Source organism: Anser anser (genome assembly GCF_964211835.1).
Source record: "Anser anser genome assembly, chromosome: 3".
Classification (NCBI taxonomy): domain Eukaryota; kingdom Metazoa; phylum Chordata; class Aves; order Anseriformes; family Anatidae; genus Anser; species Anser anser.
In genome coordinates this window covers 26,274,263-26,294,839 of record NC_139722.1, presented here as the reverse complement: position 1 = coordinate 26,294,839, position 20,577 = coordinate 26,274,263, and the positions used below count along the sequence as shown (strand labels likewise).

Sequence of the window (20,577 nt, the reverse complement as noted above, 5' to 3'; positions counted from 1 at the left end):
TTCTTTCCCATCAATACTATGTGGTTTTAGCAGCCCTGACCTTTCAAGCTGCCTGTTTGGGCCAGTGTTTATCAGATGACCGTTTGACCTCCTTGTTAATTGTACTTAATTACATCCTGTCGTAACATTTTGAAATAAGGAGTAGAGTTTATGGATCTGCTCCAAAGAACTGAAGACTAAAACAGCAGAAGAATTTAGTGGTATGAGGTGCTGAGTAATCTCCTAGTTAGGTCAATAAGTGTTGTGCTTTGTCCAATTGATTGCAAAATTCGATCATTAAACTGCTCCATTTTGATCCTCAGTACTTCTCAGAATAAAGTTCCTCAATTTTCGTTGTTCTGAGAAGGGCTTCTCCTCTCTGATTCTCAGCTTGGAGCTTTCTCTAAAGAGATCAGGGAAGGAGTGAGAAGCCTATCAACAGCACTGCAAGGGCTGAAGTTCACATATGATGAGATAAAAGAGATGAGCCTCTGTCACCACAAGCAATCTCCCTGTGGTTTTCCAAAACTTCAGAGTTCCTTATGCTTCCCTAGAATTGCTAGTTCCCATGAGCTTATTGAGAGTTGTATAATATTTGGTATGAGATTTTCTGTGAGTTGATGATTTATGGGAACATGTAAGGGTTCATTAAAAAGCAGCAATTATCTCCTGTTGTTGCAGAAAAATAAAAATAAAAACAAATCAACACCCAGAAACAGATGCAGTTCTAGAAAATGGGTATTCTAAAGACTCAGAAAGCATCTTCAAACACTTCATATTTTGTAATGCTTGTCATATAGTTGATGTCTTTTGAAACACTTGGGATTTACCATATTGCTTGTCTTCTCAGTAAAAATGATATATATATATGCTTTCTCTATTGTTGTTGTTTCATAGCTCACTTTTCACAAACAGATTATATTGAATTCATTTCCTAAAATGAATGAAGACAAAAAAGAGTGGAAGCTATAAAATAAAAAGACGGGTGGTGTCTATGTTGTATATAAGCATACATACACATACATATCCTTAGCTGATTTAATATTTCATCTATATTAATGTCAGTAGAACAGTGCTGATGAATACCAAGTACAAATTTAGACCCAGGACTTTAAAAAACACAAAGCAAAGGAATATACCTTCATTCTTATTTTATTAAAACACTGATAATTAGACTTACTGGAGAATGAAGTGTCATGAAGAATTAATTGTCTGTGAACTACACATAATTATGGATTTATTGTAAAAGGTCTGTCATTCAGCGTGTGTCACATTCTAGACAAAAAAAGAACAAGCTACTTGGTGCTGTGCTGTGAAGCTGTAGGCTGATACAGTACTGCCCGTGACTCTCACACCACGAAGTGAACGGAATTATTGCAAAAGCTCAAAATCTGTACCAAGACTTTCGGGGAGCAAAGGCTAAACCTGCAGTACAGCTATACACAATTGCATTTACACAGATGAATGTTTTTATATGTTGATTTAGATTACAAGCTTACATGATTAAAAACAAAACACAGACTTTGCTGAATATCATAGTAAGGTAACCAAAAGATCATAATGTTTAAATACTCTTTGGTGTTATCCTGTAGTAGGTGTAAGTGAAATCATACTATTAAATATGATGAATTTCAAGAATGCTTGATATTTTTGTTCAGAATTTTGGGAGGTACATGCATTGTAACACAATATAATATTCTTTATTAAAGTCATTTAATATTATGTATTTTTTCGGAATAAAATTCTTTGATTCCTTGGCGTGCTGCTTTATTAATATCATTTTATAGTTCTTGAGATGAGTTTCTATTTTAACCACGTGACTCTTCAAAAAGTCGTACTTTTTATCACTTCTTAAGACATGAAATTATTAATCATGTTTAGTGAGGCTGTATATCATAAGGAGACAACATTTTACAAGGATATATATATATAAAGTACAGTCTAAATAATATTTTATAATATATATATACATATATATTATTGCCATATATATATAACAATGGAATATCCAGAGACAGTTTATGCTAAGGAGTGAATACCAAGTATTTTAAGTTCATGCCACAGTTCACTGGGTCAGAAAGGAGGGACCGATGCCATTAGGATTAACAATATTTTTCCCCCATTTTGGTTTCCCAGCTGCTGTGTTCCACTTTGTCTATATTTACTTGTATTCATTAGAAAGGCAAAAATACTAGCAAATGTGTATGTACGGAAGAGACCTAATGTTCATCAGGGGACTCGAGTGAAACAGGCACACACATGAGCTGAAAGCTGGGCTCAATGGGGACAGCTCCTGAATAAGTTATGAGAAAAAATCCAGACTGGCTCATCTTGTATTTACATTGCCATTTGCTGCCATACAGGAATGAAGCTTCTTTTATTAACATTATATCACCTTGGTCTGTGAGATTTACTGGGTACTCCATTAAAATTTGCTGGTCCAGCTTGTCTTCAGGCAGGGAGTGCGGTCTCATCAAAATGGGAATGAAAACAAAACTGAAAAGAAGATGCCGTGATGCTTCCAGTTTTGGAGATAGGCAACAGACAGCTCTGAATTACTTTATAAAAAAACTAGGCCTATCATCAAAGATTAGGGCAGTAGTCACAGTAGAACTCTGTGATCACCCAGGGTACTGCTTTTGTAAGTAGTTTGTCAGGAACCAAGTAGATATACCATAAAACATTATGTCTATATATAGATCAGGAATGCAGCCCCGGGTGGAATAACGGTGAGAATGCAAGAAGTATTCAAGTATGTCCATCTGGACGTGGGCCTGGGCAGCCTGCCCTGGGCGTCGCTACTTGAACAGGGAGGTGGACCAGGTCACCTCCACAGGTCCCTGCCAACCTCAGCCTTTCTGGGAGTCTGTCATCACAAAGAAGGCTCTTAGTCTTGTCTTCTACATTGACAGTAATTGTTCCTGCTTTATGATGATGATGATGATGATTTTATTATTATTAATTATTGTTATATTGTTCTTGTTATTGTTATTTTATTGTAATTTTTGGAAGTGGGTTTATAATCTTACATGGACAATTGCTGAATTAACACTTCTATATGTTCAAAGTGTTGTGCTATTTCTCTCTTCTTTGGAAGTTATCTTGCAGTTGGTTGGTTGGTTGGTTTTAAGTAATTTTGACACTCCTGTATCTTTCTGTCTGCATCTGTCCAAAATAACCTACTGTGAGGGATCACCACATGTCCTTAAGTTACGTATAGCAAATCTGAGTTTTTTGTTTTTTTTTTTTCCCCATGGCACAAATATTTTCTGCAAAGACTTTTTTTTTTTTTTTTTCCTCTGCCAGTGTAGGCATAATGCTGGATGGCCAGCCCAGAGATCTTTTAGTTGTTCACTAACAGCCAGAGAGTTTCTGTGCTGAAAGAGGGTTGAAATAATCATTAACTTTGGTAAGATTTAATTTAAGCTTCTTTCAGGGAAAAGAAAAAAATAAATAAATAAAAGCAGGTGTTTTTTTCCTTCCCAGTGAGGGCACTTACTCATTACGGGGAATTATTTGTAGATGAAATAATCTCTCCTTGCAATGAATTAATCATAATCTGATTAGACCACCAGAGCTGTAGAGGAGAGGGTGCAGCCTGAGTCAGGGTAACGAGCTGTGATAATCACAGCTAGCTCCCAAATTGGCAGTTAAAACCTGTCCTATGAAATTGCCAGACCTTACCATTTTTACCCACTCTCCTGGCTCTTCATCCTCTTCCCTTTCTCCTTCCCCTTCCTCTTTGTGTATCCTATATAAAATACAGCATATAAAAATAAATTTAAAATTATTATGTGTAATAGACATTCCTTGACTCTGAGTGAGATGATTGTGAGGTTTTCCTTCCTTGACATTATTACAGCTGGACAGATTTTTACTGAATGTTTGGTCAGTGTTAATGGGAATGGGTAGTATTAAAATATTCAGATGCGAGTACAGGCTAAGCAGAAAACAGTGCGTGTCCAGTCATACCCAGTTTGACACACAGAAACGACTTCCATGGGTGCTCTTATGACAAATTCCACTGTGGGGAATGGCTGGAGCTTATTAGACAACCTCTATGAACGGTAAATGGTGGAGTAGCTTGGCACCGTTGGGTTGGAAGTGAGTAGAGGGTTAACGTGAACAGGAACTAAGAAGATGTGGGAAGATAGAATGTGCTTTAGTGTTTAGCTTTTACTCCCCTGCCAGTTGCCCTATGATGATATATGCCCTTTCACCCTTCTCAGAAGTTATGTTCCATCAGTATACTTTTACAGTGTCAAAACAGTTATAACTTACACCTATTTTCTGACCATTGGATCCCAGAGGTATAACTTTTGTTCCTATTCACTTGCAGCTGAGCCCAAGAGGGATTTCTTTTTTTTTATGTCATTTGTTAACCTTGAGGTTGTGTTGATCTGACATCCTGACTTTCTCACACAGTCAGAAACCTGGGAATAATTGTTAGTTTTCTTTGCGACAATTTGTGATTAGAGAAAAACAAAATCACATATGAGATAAAATAGAAGTCTATTGACAGAAGGTATCAAAATATACTGGTTTTGCCAAAGCCCATGAGAAATAGACATCATTGAAAATACAGAAATAATTAACAACTTCAGTCATGGTAGAGTAAGGATTAGTTAATTTATCTATGCATTAGCTGAGAACTGTGTAATGCAGTGATCTTTTCTCTATCTGTTCCTTTTTTTTTTTTTTTTTTTTTTTTTTTTTAAGTAAGGATCTGTTTTTCATTGATGAAACTGAACACAACCAAAAATCTAGTGGACATGCATTTTTAGTGTAGGTATTTATGATCAGAATGCCTTTGCAGTACAAAGTGACTTAAAACAATGATGAACCACAGGCTTCTACTTGTTCCATTCAAAACAGCAAACTGCACATGATCCTTTCTTCATCGCCTCCCCCAAACATTTGGTTGTGATGTTTCCCACTCTTGGCACACATCACTATTGACTGCCCAAAATTGGACCCAGCAAGACCTCTTATGTTATTCCTAGAGGCTGCCATCATCTGGACTTTCATCCACTAAATTTATGGAAGATTCAGCTGAGATATATTCTACCACTATTAGTGGAATTAAAAAGGGCATATATGCAGTGTATCGTTTGTTGTGCTTTGTGCTGCAGCTGAATGTCTGAAGTGAAAGTTTTGCATTCAAGAGGTTGAAGGGATGCAGCACATTATACTGTAGAAACTAAGAGAAAAAAAAATAGATTGTGAAGAATGGCTTTATCAACTACCCTTTAAATTCGATCTGTGATAATATGCAGACATAGGCTCTCACAGTACTGTTCACTTCCAAAACTGTGTTACAGGAGGAATCACCCAATCTCTTATTCAAGTTATTTATTCCTACTGTTGCATTGGCCAGGATCAGACCAGCATAAGAAAAGCAGGGTGCTGCTTTTCCACTTATTCTGTATCAACAACTGCAAGCTTTCCAGCATTTAATTATCATTGGAGCAGCTGCAGTGTAGCACTTGTTTTGACTTGAGCAAGTGCATTTGACTTGGAAGATACTGAAAACAGTAAATTGAATGAATACCACATGTTTACCAGTGAAATTTTCAGCAAAACATTGGCTATTGAATGAAAAACAGCAATTTCATTAAAACAAATATTTTGTCCCATATTTTGAATAGTGTGAAGTTACAGAAAGGCATCGCAGGTAATCTCGTGGTGTACGGAACATCTGGGAGATTGTGCCTGAGAAAGCGCAGCTCAGTTATGCCTCTTTGGTCTAGGCATTTGTTTAGGTCTGTGCTTATAAAAGCTGCTGGCAGGCACTGCTCTATAGTTCCTGGGAAATCTTTTCCTGCTCACGAGGAATGCTGAAAGCTTTTAGCTACTGAGTTCTAATTCTCAAAATAATTCCAGAAAAAATAAAAAAGAAATTTATAATTTTTACATATTCTCCTATATTTTACAATGTCTTTGTAAATTTTTCCATTATTTGCTTAGTCTCTGCCTACCGCTTTCTAGAATGTAAAAATCATATCATTTGAAAGTCTACCTTAATAAGTACTCAGGGTTTCAAACTATTTTCCTATTTTTACTTTTTCAATTTTTTGTTGTTGTTGGTAAAAAATCTATCAGATCTTATTAACTACAATAAAAAAATTAAGAAATTAAAAATTCAATCATAGAAGAGTGCTTTTCTGGTCATTCTCAAAAGATGTAATACTAAATAGTTGGCTAAGATCCATGAATATCCTAACTTTTTTTTTTTTTTTTGAGCATGGGGTATTAAAACACTTTTTTTTTTTTTTCTCCTTTTCACTCTTGCTCTAGATTCAGCTGCAGTCACTGAAGGTTTTCTCATTGACCTTATCTTGCCTTGAACTACTTTGCAATTCATACATTTCAGTAATTCTGTGCAATTATGGAAGGGATATTCTACCATTAGAAGTCTGGATTCAATAAACAATAGATGATTTTTCATTTATTGAAACTGCCACTAACTGCATAGTATTTCATCAAATAATTTTCTAACTGTCCCTAATTTAGTTAACCAAAATAGCTAAATGTTGCTCATTGATGTCAGTAACTGACTGAAAATAAAGACTTTAGTGAAATAACTTTAAATTTACAGTAGTGTAGCTTGCCTCAGAGTATGACCTACCAAGCCTTCTCCTTTGTGTTTTAATAAGAAAGTACATATTTTATAAAACCAATTTACATCACTCTTTCAAAACCACATCTGTAAATCTATAATTACTTTAAATACAACCAGCCTAATAATAATAAATACAGAGAAAGTCAAATATACAGCACTGCAATAAAGCTTTTTTTTTTTTTTAAATGAACTGCTACAATGAGAAATGTAAGATTTTTGGAGACTTGCCCTCCTTAATTAAACAAAATTCTCACTGATTGCAGAAATAATTTTGCTTCATTTGGAAGAGGATCAGATTCAGAATTTGGACTAAGACTGATGATGAGTTTGATGCTTAGGATAGGATATGAATGGAATGTAACTCAAGAAGACAGGTAATTTTGGGAATACCCATCTTCAAGTGCCTACATTTCTGACATAAGGTATCCCAATAAGACTGCTCTTGGGCTTTGAGTATTCACTGATCCATTTTGCCCAGAATTCTCAAAAGATTTCAGTTCAAAAGACAAATTCTGAACATGGCTAAGGCATATGGACAGACATTTATGAACTCTATGCAATCTATTTACATGAAGAAACCAGATGGTAATGATTGCATCTTCATTCACCTTTTGTTTGCCTAATAGACCACTCACCAAGGAAACAGAGGATGTGGTTTTGGTTCCCACCTCAACATGGAAAGGGAGATGGGAAGGGAAATGACATATTAAGTCTAAATCACCCACTTTCCCTTACTACTGGCTTCAGAATATAAGTGGGGGCCCCAGCCCCCACTTGCTCTGCTGATGAAAATGAATCTCAGTTTGGAAAGAAATGCAGTAGATTTGGTACTAAAAGAACAATAAGCAAGTGGGCATATGACTCCGAAGCTTTGTAGTTAAAACACTCAGATTAATGATTATCTAGTAGATGCCTAATATCAATAAATGGATTAAAAAGAAAAACGCCAAACAAATGCAGGAACAAAAATTCAGATATGTATGTATATACATATATTTTTTCATTTTGACCACCAACTCCTGTGTTGTGTTTGTGCAGTGGCCCAGGATGTCCCACCACTGAGCTACTCAATATCCTGGCAGTTAAGATGTAGTCATTGAAATTATCTGGTATGGGTTGAAGTGTTTGTTGAGAAAAAGCTATCTCTTACTCCTATGGACTGGAGCCACAGTTGACTGAAGGAGAAAGGTAGATAAACTCGTCTGTTCTTATTATGGACTGCTGCAAGGCAGCTGACCCTTAACAAAAAGAAGTGTCTCTCCAGTGACTGTGTCAGGCTCTGGTGTCCAAAACATTCCCGTGAGCGCAGGTGACTATTTTTGTGAATTTTGATATCTAACTCAAAATAAATTTCTCAAGTCTTGATCAGGATTCTTTTAGTTTTATAAAAACATTATAACCTTTTACAATTAAAGTAGCTTTGCTTAGACAAGTATTTCCTTTGTCTGCACATTTTTTTAAATGATCACTTTTGGAGAGTATTTGTCATCGCACTTGATCTTTAAAAGTACACTCAATTTAAGATTTTTTTAGAAGACTAATTCTTATACAAAAGCCAACAGACAGAATGAAAAGACTTGAATTTACTTCAACAAACTTTGAATTAGAATTTGTGTTTTGAAGAATAAAAAGATGAAAGATATACTTCTTGAGATAAGCTTAATTTAACTTTCTTAAAGTTAATGTTTGTATTCTACAGCCTAAAAGCCTACACAAAGTTACAAAGCTTTGAAATGTATATTTTTAAAAGTCTGGCCTACCTCAACTGAGAATCACGTTCTGCTGAATGTTCTTAAATTCTCTGTGATGCATTTCATTAACATATTGACATCCATAATAGCAAAGCATCTTTCATTCTGCTCTGGGATCGCACCTTTTCTTTTGTCAATACACCCTATAAAACCTTTTTGCCGTATTTTGTAAAAAGTGTTGTCACTTCAAGTAGTCTAATTGTAGAAGAGAGAATGGGTTTCTAGGATTTGAATGCTGGAGAACAGAGCAAGAATGAGGTAAATAGCTATTTGATGTCTGTCTTTTCACAGTAGCACAATAGCTAATTCCTAGGGCCTCTGACCTTTTAGTGTCCTGTAACAGAGTACTTGCATTAATCTGTTGCTTATCTGTCACCTACCACATTTGATATTTCCAGCCTCTGCTTTCAATTATCAGTCATTAGAGGCAGCACTGAGTAATTTCAGGAGAAAACGCCTGGAACCTTTGACCTGTTTCTGTCAGATAAGCACAAGTGTTCACTGTAGATAAACTATCATTTCATTATATTCAAGATGTAAACGAGTGTCGTTTGTAGTGTATCGGCTTACTGTAACCTTTATCACCTTGAAGTGATTAAAACTGACTGGTTTACTTAGTGCTTATACAAAGAATCCAGAGTCAAACAGTGAAATTCAGTGAGATTAGTGCAAATGGCCCCTTATAGTTACATGGTCTGTAAGACCATGCCTTGGCATGTATAAGTAGTAGTTAAACAATGACATTAAGTTGATTAGGGAAGATTCACTATTTGTGAATCCAGTTGGGATCCTAAGACCTTATGTTGTAAAATCAGCCTGTTTCAACCTGGCTTTGGTTTGCTCCCCACATGCTAAAGAAGCTTTCACTTTCCATACATGTCACCACATACCAGCCTCTTCAGGAAAAGCAAAACACATGTCAGTGGGGAGCTAACTGCTAATGAAAGAGCACGTATAATAGTCCCTCATACACTGTGACATAAACTTCTTGCCAGCACTTTTTACATTTTTTTAAGCTCAGACATTTATAGCAGAATTGATAATATACTGATTACTTATTGCACATCCATCTGTGTGATTTATACTTGTGTTAATGAAAATTTGTGAATAATAATTTCTCTTCATATTAAAGATGACTCATTTTTCCAAAGTATCTCTGTGGTGTAAATTTGCCTTCAGTCTTTTTGTGATTGGGCTGAGTGTTAGTACAGTGTGAATATTTCATCAGTGAGCCACATGGGTGGAAAATATCATTCTTTCCTATCTTACACACACAGGTGTTTGTGATATTCCCCTGAGCTATGATTTGTCTGATGTAACCATAGTGCTGAATATATGAGTTTCAGGTGGTGTAAAAATACCAGTTCAAAAAGCTGGTGCTAGGAATCCTGATCAATGACAGCAAATGAAGAATTTTATTATAATCAGAACTGACACTGGTATACTAGTCCTTTTTAATTACAAAAATGATATGCCTCTGATGGTTAAAAAAGGACTTCCTGATTTTCTGGTCAACTATTTTTTAGATGCTATGATCTGTCCCACAGAGAGGCATTTTGGCAGATGAACTGAGCAGAGCTGGAATGACACGAGAATGATCTGAAAGAACGGAATACTTTAAAAAATCTTAACCTGTATTTTTTGGGCTGCCAAAAATGCAGGGATGCACTGAAATAAAAATACTTGAGACATGGTGCTCCTCTGCACTCCATGTCATTTCAGCAGTGCAATGGACCCGATAAGGAACCTTACTGTGCATTCAAAGTCTTCCCTAGCAAGGCACTTTTTAGATGTAGAAGAGATCTAGATTTGTATATTATTTTCTGTATTAAAATACTCAGTATCATTAAATAACATTTATCTTTTATATTTTATTATTCTAGTCGCTAGACAATACCGCAACATTGTTGTGATTTTTTTTCCAGTCTGCTATATAATGCAAGATCTTGACTTGTCTAAATTCATAAAAATTGTTTTTATGTTTTGTGCTTTGGCTTACAGAAATTTACGGGTTGAGAATCTGGCTCCAATGCAGAGGGTGGGACTTCCCTGGAATCAGGGTTTTTCATGAATTTTAGTGCCTGTTTTATACAACCCTTCATTTGTGGAGGCTCTTGATACTCCCAAGTCTTGCCTTGCCTGCCAATTCTGTCCTGGCAAATCTAGGACTAAGGAAAATCTGAAATTCTGTCCCTTTCAGATGTCTGTGCTGTCTCTTCCTGGGTTATACGTGGATAAGTAATATCTGTGTTAGCTGTAATAATTAATTTGGGGCTCTACAGACAAGGGCTATCAGTATTCTTTCAGCAGTTGTGAGTGGTCCTGAGAGAATCCCATCAGCATTATTGCAGTGTGTTGTAGAGGTTTATGTCCAAACTGCAGTGTATATGGAGACAACTGCTGTTTCCAAACTAATGTTATTAATTAGAATATACTTGTAAGAAACTAGACAAAAAGAAACCTCAAACCCAAATAAAAACAGCTCAGGCCAGGAGTACTGGCATTTAATACTTTTATTCAGAGTCTAATTCTCCAGTGCTTACTCACAGTGAGTTGTGCTTAGTTACCCATGAATGCTGGTAAATACTTGCTGAATAAACACAAACCCAAGATATTACTGATACATTAATTCTGGCTTTAATATATTTTTCATTTGCGGATTATTGACATATCTGTTCCACGTTAGCCCAGCAATCCTCAGCTATAACATTAGAAACTTGCGGCAGACTCTTCATACTAGAAAAATCCTCCCTGGTTCAGTGCATTTGCATATGCTAATCTCTGCCAAGTTCTTTCAGAAATGTACATTTAAAAAAAAAAGGCAAACAGGCCCCAAACCTCAAGTTAGATCTCTGTATATGTCTCACAGCTTAGAGCCGAGCAGCGGAGCTGCTAAATAGACCGTATCCTGTTTCTCTTCAGTAGCAGCACATTCATCTTCAGGTACAGAGCAGCCCGTTTACATGCTTCTGCCTCTTTTCTGCTTTACTTTTTCTACATACTGTAAGATGGCAAACCCACGTAAGCTAAATACACACTTGAGCCAAGTAAACCATGCAGTTAGCAGACAATTTTCCTTTTGTCAGCCAAGAGAAAGTTATTTTCACTGAAGATGAAGTGTTCTTATAGCCTATATATTTTATTTTTGGTGATTCTTAAGGCAACACAGTTTTGTACTTTTTCAAAAATTGTGCTTATAAAAACGAGGATAGTTTACATTTTTGCAGGGATGAAAGAGAAGTGTACTGTAAGGGATAGCTCTATGGCCACAGGTGACTTAGCTGCTAACTACTGCTCTGAAAATAATGTAAATACTTTTGCTTCAGTTGCTTTCATTTTAATATGTCCATAACCATAACTTTATATGGCAACACCAAAACAGTTTTTTCTTTCAGCAGATTTCTGTTTTGGAAGACTACATATACTTTATAACATGCATACTACTTATATATATATACAAACACATATGCATTGTGTATGTATGTAAATTTATGCAGATGTACACATAAACATGAACATATAAGTATAAATATACATCTATTGTAATAATACATGCATTTTATTGTTTATACATGTAATGCAGTAATCTATACCTACACATTTTCGGAACTGAGGTTGTTCCTCTCTCAGATCTGAGGACAGTTAATGCCAAAACTCAGTAAGAGCAAGGTTTGTGGGAGGGAGCATTTAGTGGAGCTGGGTGCAGTCACAAATCTTTAGCTGGTTATCCTGAATCCCAGCTCTGAGTGTTTGGCTTTGTCCACCATCAGTCCAGCAAAGCACCTCATGAGGAAGGTGGAACTTCACTGCCACAGGGCACTGGGCACAGCTTCTTAACAGGTCATGTTACTCTCTGTAGAAGGGAAAACCATGGATGATTTTCCTTTCCACATCTCTTAAGTCGAACTATTCATCCTGTAAGATGGTCATCAGCCAGTACTATGGCCTGTACGTTCACTTGCCACATCAAAACAGATATTTCTTTGCAGGAGTGGCTCCTAACTCAGGGTCAGAACTGCAGCAGACATCTGAATTAGCCGCAAATCAGTTGTACACTGAAATCAGCTAAAGTGCTCTGTCCACTCCACTTTAAAATTCCGCATGATCCTGAATTAAGCAATAATGAGATTAGTTGTTTTGTTTTGTTCTTTAAATTGTGGTGTCAGAAACTCTGGCAGCTGCCCTGCACACCCTGCATGTTTGGGGGGACGCCTCAAGCCAGGAGCGCCCCTGCCTTTGCTGACGGGTTGCCAGAACCTCTGGGCCCTGATTCACGGCTCCTTCTGACCACTAGCAAGATGACACTGATGCCATTAGACTACAGCATGTGTTAATTTATATGTGACCGCTTCTTGAATATATAGTGGTTGTAGTGCACTTTAGCACTACTTCAGGATTTATTACATTGAGAGGGAATGATCAGCTTTCCTCTCAGCTGCCTGGATAATGGTGGCAATTAGTGTTTTCCAAAGTCACCTATGTCTCTGGCATTACTGCTGCTGTGCTTACAACTAAATTGAAGTCCTAAATCCTTCTGCAGCTTTAAGTTTCTCCATATTTCTAGTTACTTTACAACATGCCCTCTTTCAGCTTTATTTTTTTTTTTTTAATTTTTTTTTTTAATATTCTTTCCACTCTGGCTTCTGGAATTTGTATAAAAGCCACTGAGGGTTTTTCCTTTTGAACTGAAGACACTTAGCTTGTGGAATTTCCTTTAACTGGAAGTACGTCTGGGCTTGTGGTTTTATTATTTGCACAGTTTTATATTGTCCTGTTTGTTTACTCCTAAGCATGGGGAATGCTTCATTAATCATGGGAAATGGGTGTTGTCTCTCACTTTGTCTCTTTAATTTGCATTCAACTCTTTTTCTAACAGTTGAAAGAGACAAGGACTTCTCCCACCAGAGAAGGCACTACAAGGAATTTCGGTTTGACCTTACTCAAATCCCACATGGAGAAGCAGTGACAGCAGCCGAATTCCGGATATACAAAGATCGAAGCAACAGCCGCTTTGAGAATGAAACAATTCAGATTAGCATATACCAGATCATCAAGGAGTATCCCAACAGGTACCTTGCCAGCATGAGTGTATTATGCCTGAAACAATGTCCCAGGCTTCTATCTGAATTAGAGAGATGATAACTGACCATAAGCATACCCTCGAAAAGGCATTATTGCTATCGCTGTGGCTTGTGTTGCATTAATTCCTAGGCAACGACAACAAATACTGAGCAAGAATAAAACTTATCTTCAATGTAATTTATTCCAGGTTTATGGAGAGTTGCATATCCAATCTCACCAAACAGTCTGCCCATAGACAGAGGGGGTGAAGGTTCATGTTCTTGGTGAGCTAATGGTGGATTTGTATGCTCAGTCGAAGCGTCTAGATTTGGGAAATACACCATTTGCTGACACCGACATACTACAAGCCAAGATTCAGCTAGCTCCTTAAAGGCAGATAGACTGTTCAACTTTGCTGACTTTTGAAGGAGTGTGGCTTTTTTGGTATGTCTTTTAATGTTCTGCAGAACGTGATTAAAAGATGGAGTCATGCACTGTCTATAAAATGACACATGGTGCTTACAATAACTGAAAATCAAAGCAAATATAACGTCACATGTGAGCAAATCTCTGATTCCGAGTATGTAGAACAGTGCGAGTGACATATTTCCAAGACTGTGCAAAACCTACAAAAATGAGTAAATGACCAGATTTGATGAGGCAAAGTAGCTAATCTACTTAGTAGTTTAAGTAAGAACCTTGTAAGTAGAACCTTGAGCTTGTACCTTCCAGGTGAGATCTCTGAACACCAAGTTAAAAAACTTTATGGCTATAAACAGGGAGTTATATGTCAACGGAGCAGAACCAACAGGTGGGAAAGCACTTATCCTTCCAGAGTATCTTCTGCTTTCTTACTAGATTTGTGCAGGATTTTTTTTCCTCTGTGTTCAGCTTGCAGAATTTCTGTTGATATAGGTCCCAAAAGAAGCTTCTTGGAGGAAGGAAAGAAACAGGAAGGGAAAAAAATGTATCCATTTGAAGAGCACAGGTCAAGGCTAGGTTGATGAAATCTCTTTACCTGCAAACTCTACAGATTTAATTTTATTTTTAAGAACTAATGGGAAAAGTTGGTTTTCTAATCCGTTTTAATGGGTTTCATTTTTTGTTTTTATGTTTTCTCAGTGAGTGATTTCTGTTCTATTTCAGAGAAGGGAAAACAGCTTAAGCCTTTGAAGCAAGATGAAACTTAAATAGCATCTGGCTTGTTAAAATGACAATTGTCTCTATTAAACCATTGGAGAATACTAGTACTTTCTTTCAATAGTTCATCTGCACATTTCTAAGATAGTAAAAGCACTATATTTATAAACATAATTTTATAAACTTATATATTTCCATTTATAAGCATAAAATCCTCTTGTCTTCTGATGGAATCACAATGCTGGAAAAGTGCATGTGTAATGACACACCACCTATTTGTTTTTCACTAGTATAACTAAGGAAACTTCAGACTTAGTCTAATGGTCAAGTGTTTCCCTCCTATTGCTGATTTTGCTGGTCTCTACTTATACATGGAGTATATGGAGGTAAATGCCTCAATGTGTTGCGGTAGGAGAAGATCACAGCCTCTCTAGTGCTCATATTAGAAACAAGAAACCTTTCCCACTTGCTTCTTTATAACTCCAGACAGAAGAGCTCCCAAAAATATTGTATTATTGGTTTCTGCAATAACGTTACAGCTTTTGCTTTGGGGCTCAGACTTCATGGGTTTGTCCTACATGTGTACATGAGATTTTAGATGCAAAATTTTCAGATTTAGGTGCAAATTTTTGTGCAATTGCTGTGCTCCACGCTCCCTGCTAGTGTCATATCACAGCAGAGCTGCTCAGTTTGACCCTCGCCATCCACCCTTCTTTGATCTGAAAGGGGAAATGTGGGTATCTGATGGAGTCCTACAACCTGCTACAGGTTTTGCTATGCCTTTAGGCAAGGCGTGGTCATGGTTTATGGTTTCTGTGTTGCAGACTTTATAGTTTCAGACATTTTTCTGTCTCTGTGGCAGCATGGCTGCTGAAGCGTGCATATTGAATTCACTCAGAGTTTGCTGAAATGACAGTCTTTGAGACTGAAGTTTTCTATTTGTTCTAAGGAAAAGTGTAAAGCACAGCCAATGGCAAGGCAAACTTTCCTACTCGGCCCTGCCAATGTACTCCTACCCTGATCTTTTCTCGTGACGAAAGTAATGTGCTCCAACAGGCCAAATCCTTGTTCATGATCTGGTGGCAGCTAGCCACTAATTTAACTAAACCCGAAGGATTCTTCCCACATTAGGGAATCCTCAAGTGGCATTAAGATACTAGAGCAGCTTTCTGGAATGAGGCGAGAGGTGAAGCAGCGTTATGGGGATGGCCTATTACATAGTAATAGTAGTCATGATTTGATCTGGTCAAAAACTTTGCTGGGTTTCAAGGAACGTATAGGTGGTTTATTCCACCTTTCCTTGCTTAAATGACCCAGGAGATCTGGAGCTTCTTAGATGTTCTGACCATAACCTCTTTGCTGAGATTCTTGACTACAGTAGCATTTCTTTTGTAGACAACGGGCCGTTTGGGTCCCAACTGAGGTCACTAAACTTAAAGAGACTCCATAAAGGTAAAGACAATCAGCTGTATTCTGCCTGAATGTGTTCACTGTTGCATTTCAGGCTATTTACGACATAATGCCTTACTTTTTTATCATGTGTTGTAATTTTAAATAGATTTTTTTTAAAAAAAATTAGAGCCAAAATTTGCAGCTGCTTTTCATTTTAAGTGTGATTTTCGTTTGTTTGTTTGTTTTTCTCTTCACAGAATAAAAGAGAATTTTAAAATTAAAAATGTCACAAAATGTGATGAGAAATTTGAGACACTAGCTAATGGTGGAAAACTGAACCCTGAGCTGTCACTGACTTTTGAAGAGTCAGGTTTTCACCTGATGTTATAGGAATTCTGGGGAAAAAAACCTTTTTTTCCTGAGTAATATTTTGAATTTCTGTAGTAAATGACTATTATGTGGACCAAATCATTTGCACTGGTCCGGAGGCTTTCACTATCTGTTCTTAAGAATGAGTTCTATTTTTCTCTAGGTACTCACAACTAATTTTTGGTTTGTTTGCTGAGTAAATGGGTAAGAACAGTCTGCTGGCTATTACCATAGCTAGATCCTGCTTGCAGGAAGGTGAGCAAGAAGATTGACATATCAATGCCAAGACAAAGTGGTGTGAATTTCTGCTGCCGTACAGAATAATAAAGCCACACTGCAGGAGAAAATTTGTCTTTTATGCAGATTTCTGGGCTGCACCATTAGTAGTCCCCTATTCTGAGTTGGCACATAGATATTGCACGCACTGACTTTTGAGGACTTTTTATATTATTCACAGCAAAGTTTGGAGCTGAAAGAATCTATATGGGAAAATGATTATGTATTTCAGGAGGAGACAATACAAATGTGAAATTATGGCACTGTAATATTGTAATACTTTTTATTCTAAACAGTTTTACAGTTTTCTATTAAATTTATTGAATGATACACAATATATTTACAAATAACCATGTCAAAGCCTGTCGCATTCAGAATTATACCATTCAGTTTTAAAGTTCCGATAAAACTGCTTATTAGAGAAAAAAATGGGCATTTAAGACTCCAGAGAGTACTATTTATGAGCTTGCGGTACGTTGTTAATTTGTTCAGTGCTAGCGCAGGGAGTCAGGCTCTTTTAAATCGTAAGACTGTTTTCATGTTAGCTCCAGAGGGAGAAGGTATGTTTTCTCCTTGTGTGGTCATTCACACAGTTCTACTAGAACACAAACGGTAAGAGCCCAGCAAAAGATTATCCCTTAAAGGAAGGCAAAAAGACAAATTTAAAGAAACCTCTTTCAATTTCCCTAATTTAAAAAAAAAAAAAAAAATTCCTTCATTGTTGCTGAGCTCTTTGACCTGATTATGTAGATATTTCTCACATGTAAGCAAATGTTGTATGCTTGTCTGAGTGCATTTTGTCTTATTTTTCTGCGTGTTGAACAAGCACTGTTTCAAGAGCTACGCAAGATGTTTTTTCAGTGTAAAAGGCTTGTAGTGCGTGTAAAGTGGTTAGTCAAGATAAAACAGTAAATTCCTGCCATGTCATTGTGATTAAGCAGCATGAGAATACAGTGACAGGATCATCATAATTTTAAATTCACTTATTATACAAAAGACTGTTCTTTCCATCTCTCCTACCTCTTTAAGCATATATTCATGCTGTCTGTAAGGTAACAATTCAACTCTAAGGTCTGTGCGAGCCAAGTCTGTCTTTAGTTGATTTGGACAGTCAAAATGTAAAGTAAAACATTTTTTTCTTGTGTATTGTTGTTTTGATTACTATTTATGGCAGAAAAGGAATAGGTTTCTCTAACAAGATTTAAGTTTAAAAGGCTAAATTGTGAAAACAGTTTTTAATAATGCGTGCTGCTTTGTAGAAGCATGTAAAATGAAACTGATGAGAGTTAAATATCTTGTTTTTAGTATGTTCATTGCAGTAAATTATTTGTAATACAGATGTGGTTCTGGAACCAATTGTGTCAGGAGATATGTGAAAACAGAACAAATAAACGATCCATGCTAAACATTTAGTAACACAATTATACTAACTCCCCTGAGCAGCCCTTCTGAATTACTGGAAAATTTCATGGGAACAAATCTGAGAATATACCAGGGAATCGAGGGTTAAAATGTAATAATTACATTATTGAATCGGTATATAATTTCTACTTTGATATATAGACTTATTTTCTAAACATCTGTACTAATATGAAACTGTCATATATTCATGTTTTGTTATATGATATAACTGCTGTCATATGTTATTAATAACAGACTTTTTTAGCAATGCTATTCCTTTGAATTTAGTTGAAATTGGAACGTGATTTTGACATTTTTTGTCTTTTGCACTGGATGGTTTATAAAAGTTAATATTCCTGAGACATTCTGGTGCTGAAAGATGAATCCTTTATACACAGTCTCAATTACATATTTTGTGTATTTATATCAGGAAGCTAGATTTTTTCAGATTTTCCAGAACTGCAGCTTTCATATGATGAGAGTCATTTCAGAAAGGCCTGTAAGGGGAAATACCTATATTATACTTAACAATTATATGCTGGCTACAGCACATGCTGTGCTGCGTTGTGATGAGGCTGTGTCGAAGGATTATTCATTTGGGCTGGAGGAAGTTATTGTCAGCAAGGAAGTTAAGGGCAAAATATAATAATATTTGGATGTCGTAACTCTCTATTTTCTTTAACTTAGGGATGCAGACTTGTTCCTGTTAGACACAAGAAAGGCTCAAGCTTCTGATGTGGGTTGGTTTGTGTTTGACATTACTGTGACCAGCAATCACTGGGTGATTAATCCACAGAACAATCTGGGCTTGCAGCTCTGCGCTGAAACTGAGGACGGTAAGAGAGTTACTATAGATCATAGCTCCATATATGCTCTTGTCATCCTGTTGCTGTGAACCTTTTCTGGATGGGTGTTTTTTAACTCTACTGGGTGGCAATCCATGGAGGGTTTATAAATGAAGAACACAGGCTTGTCCTGCTGCAGCTACGGTCTGGAAACTCTTTATTGTTCTTAATTCTGTGGAATATAACAATTATAAGGCTAACTGAATCAAGCTAAATTAAATGAAGTTTGGGATAAAAGTTCTTACATGAAAAATCAAGTTCCATTTTAATGTTCTTCCACTGATGATTACCTACATGCAGTCAGGAAATTCTAGCAGATTTGTGGAATTTTTGGTTTATAAAGTTTCTAAATATCTTTGTGGGCTGAAGCATGGAGAAAGGTATAAAACAACCTCCGAATATTTCAGAAATGACCTCCTAGACCCTGATACTAATGCTGTAGAAAGGTTAAGAATAGGGTAATTTGGAAACTGTTTTTCTATCCTTCAACAACAAAAAAAAAAAGTTAACTTCAAAACTTTTTTACCTTGAAATGGGTCAAAACTTTGAAATCTTGAAAATTTTTATTAGCCGAAAATTAGAAAGAATTCTAACAAATCTGAAGTAATAACTGTGGGTTTTTTATAGGACAAATTTACTCGACTACTACATTATTCACAGTTATACTGTTTATTAAAAAGTGAAAATGCATCTCAGTTCAAAACACTGTTTTTAGAAGAAGTATTCTTTCTTAGACTTCTTTAGAAACTAATAAAAAGAGAATTATATACCTTTTTTTTTCTGTGATGGTTCACTTAATCTGTACTACTTTACAAGCAAACTTTCAGATTTAGCTCTTTCTTGTCAAAAAGCTTTCTGTGTCAGAGGTCAGGGGATCTATGATGCCAGTTAATCTAAACCTTAGCTGACATAATGTTAATGAGTAGCAGAAGAAACCCTGGTGTAAGGATTAATATATATATTTTTTCTTCTTTCTTTGTTCTGGCTACATTTTCTCATTGTTTTTGATCTGCATTCTCCCTCAGGCTCAGCTGGGCTGTGAACAAAGACCCTCATACTTTTCTGGCAAGTGCTCTGGCTGCTGGAGAGTTATGCAAAAGGCTGTCGTGGGCCCCGAAGTCCTCCTTTAGGCACAGTGCTGTGAAAAGTCTTGAACTAGGGTGCACAATTTCACCTAACATTGCCCACAAAGTCCAGATATAGTCAGCAGAAAAGGAAGGCACTGATACTAAGTAGACCACATTGCTGCTGCATTCGACTCTTCAAATAGCCTGCACCTGAGCATGAGCTGTGCAGGGAGGCAGCATGGAGCATGGTTTTATTAAGGCCAGTTTTAAGACCTTAACATTTTGGAGAGGTGACACCTTCGTCAGTCATCCAAATGAGGTGGACTGGCTCCCAGCCAGTTTTGCTGCTCCAGAATAAACTCCATCCTTAACTTTTTTCTTCTTCTTCTTTTTATTTTATTTTATTTTATTTTATTTTATTTTATTTTATTTTATTTTATTTTATTTTATTTTATTTTATTTTATTATTTTATTTTATTTTATTTTATTTTATTTTATTTTTATTTTTATTTTTATTTTTTATTTTATTTTTTTTCCCAGGAGATTCAAATAAAGAAATTCTTGAAAATGAAATACCCATGAAAGACACTCATTAAGAAATCCTGTAACTAGCAATTTGTTGGTTCTAGCCTCAACCTTATATTCATTCAGTAAACAGCAGGAAAGTTTGTATG

The 20,577-nt window shown here is 36.3% G+C and overlaps 1 protein-coding gene across 3 annotated transcripts in view; it reads left to right on the top strand.

Annotated features, from left to right (window-relative positions):
• The window catches only part of BMP5 (bone morphogenetic protein 5), a 66,296-nt gene that overhangs the window by 10,373 nt on the left and 35,346 nt on the right, over nt 1-20,577 (top strand). For all 3 annotated transcript variants that reach the window (XM_083827707.1, XM_083827706.1, XM_083827708.1), the window contains 2 exons: nt 13,229-13,421; nt 18,679-18,827. In XM_083827707.1, coding sequence (XP_083683833.1) covers nt 13,229-13,421; nt 18,679-18,827 — 342 coding nt within the window. The remainder of the gene's footprint in view (nt 1-13,228; nt 13,422-18,678; nt 18,828-20,577) is intronic.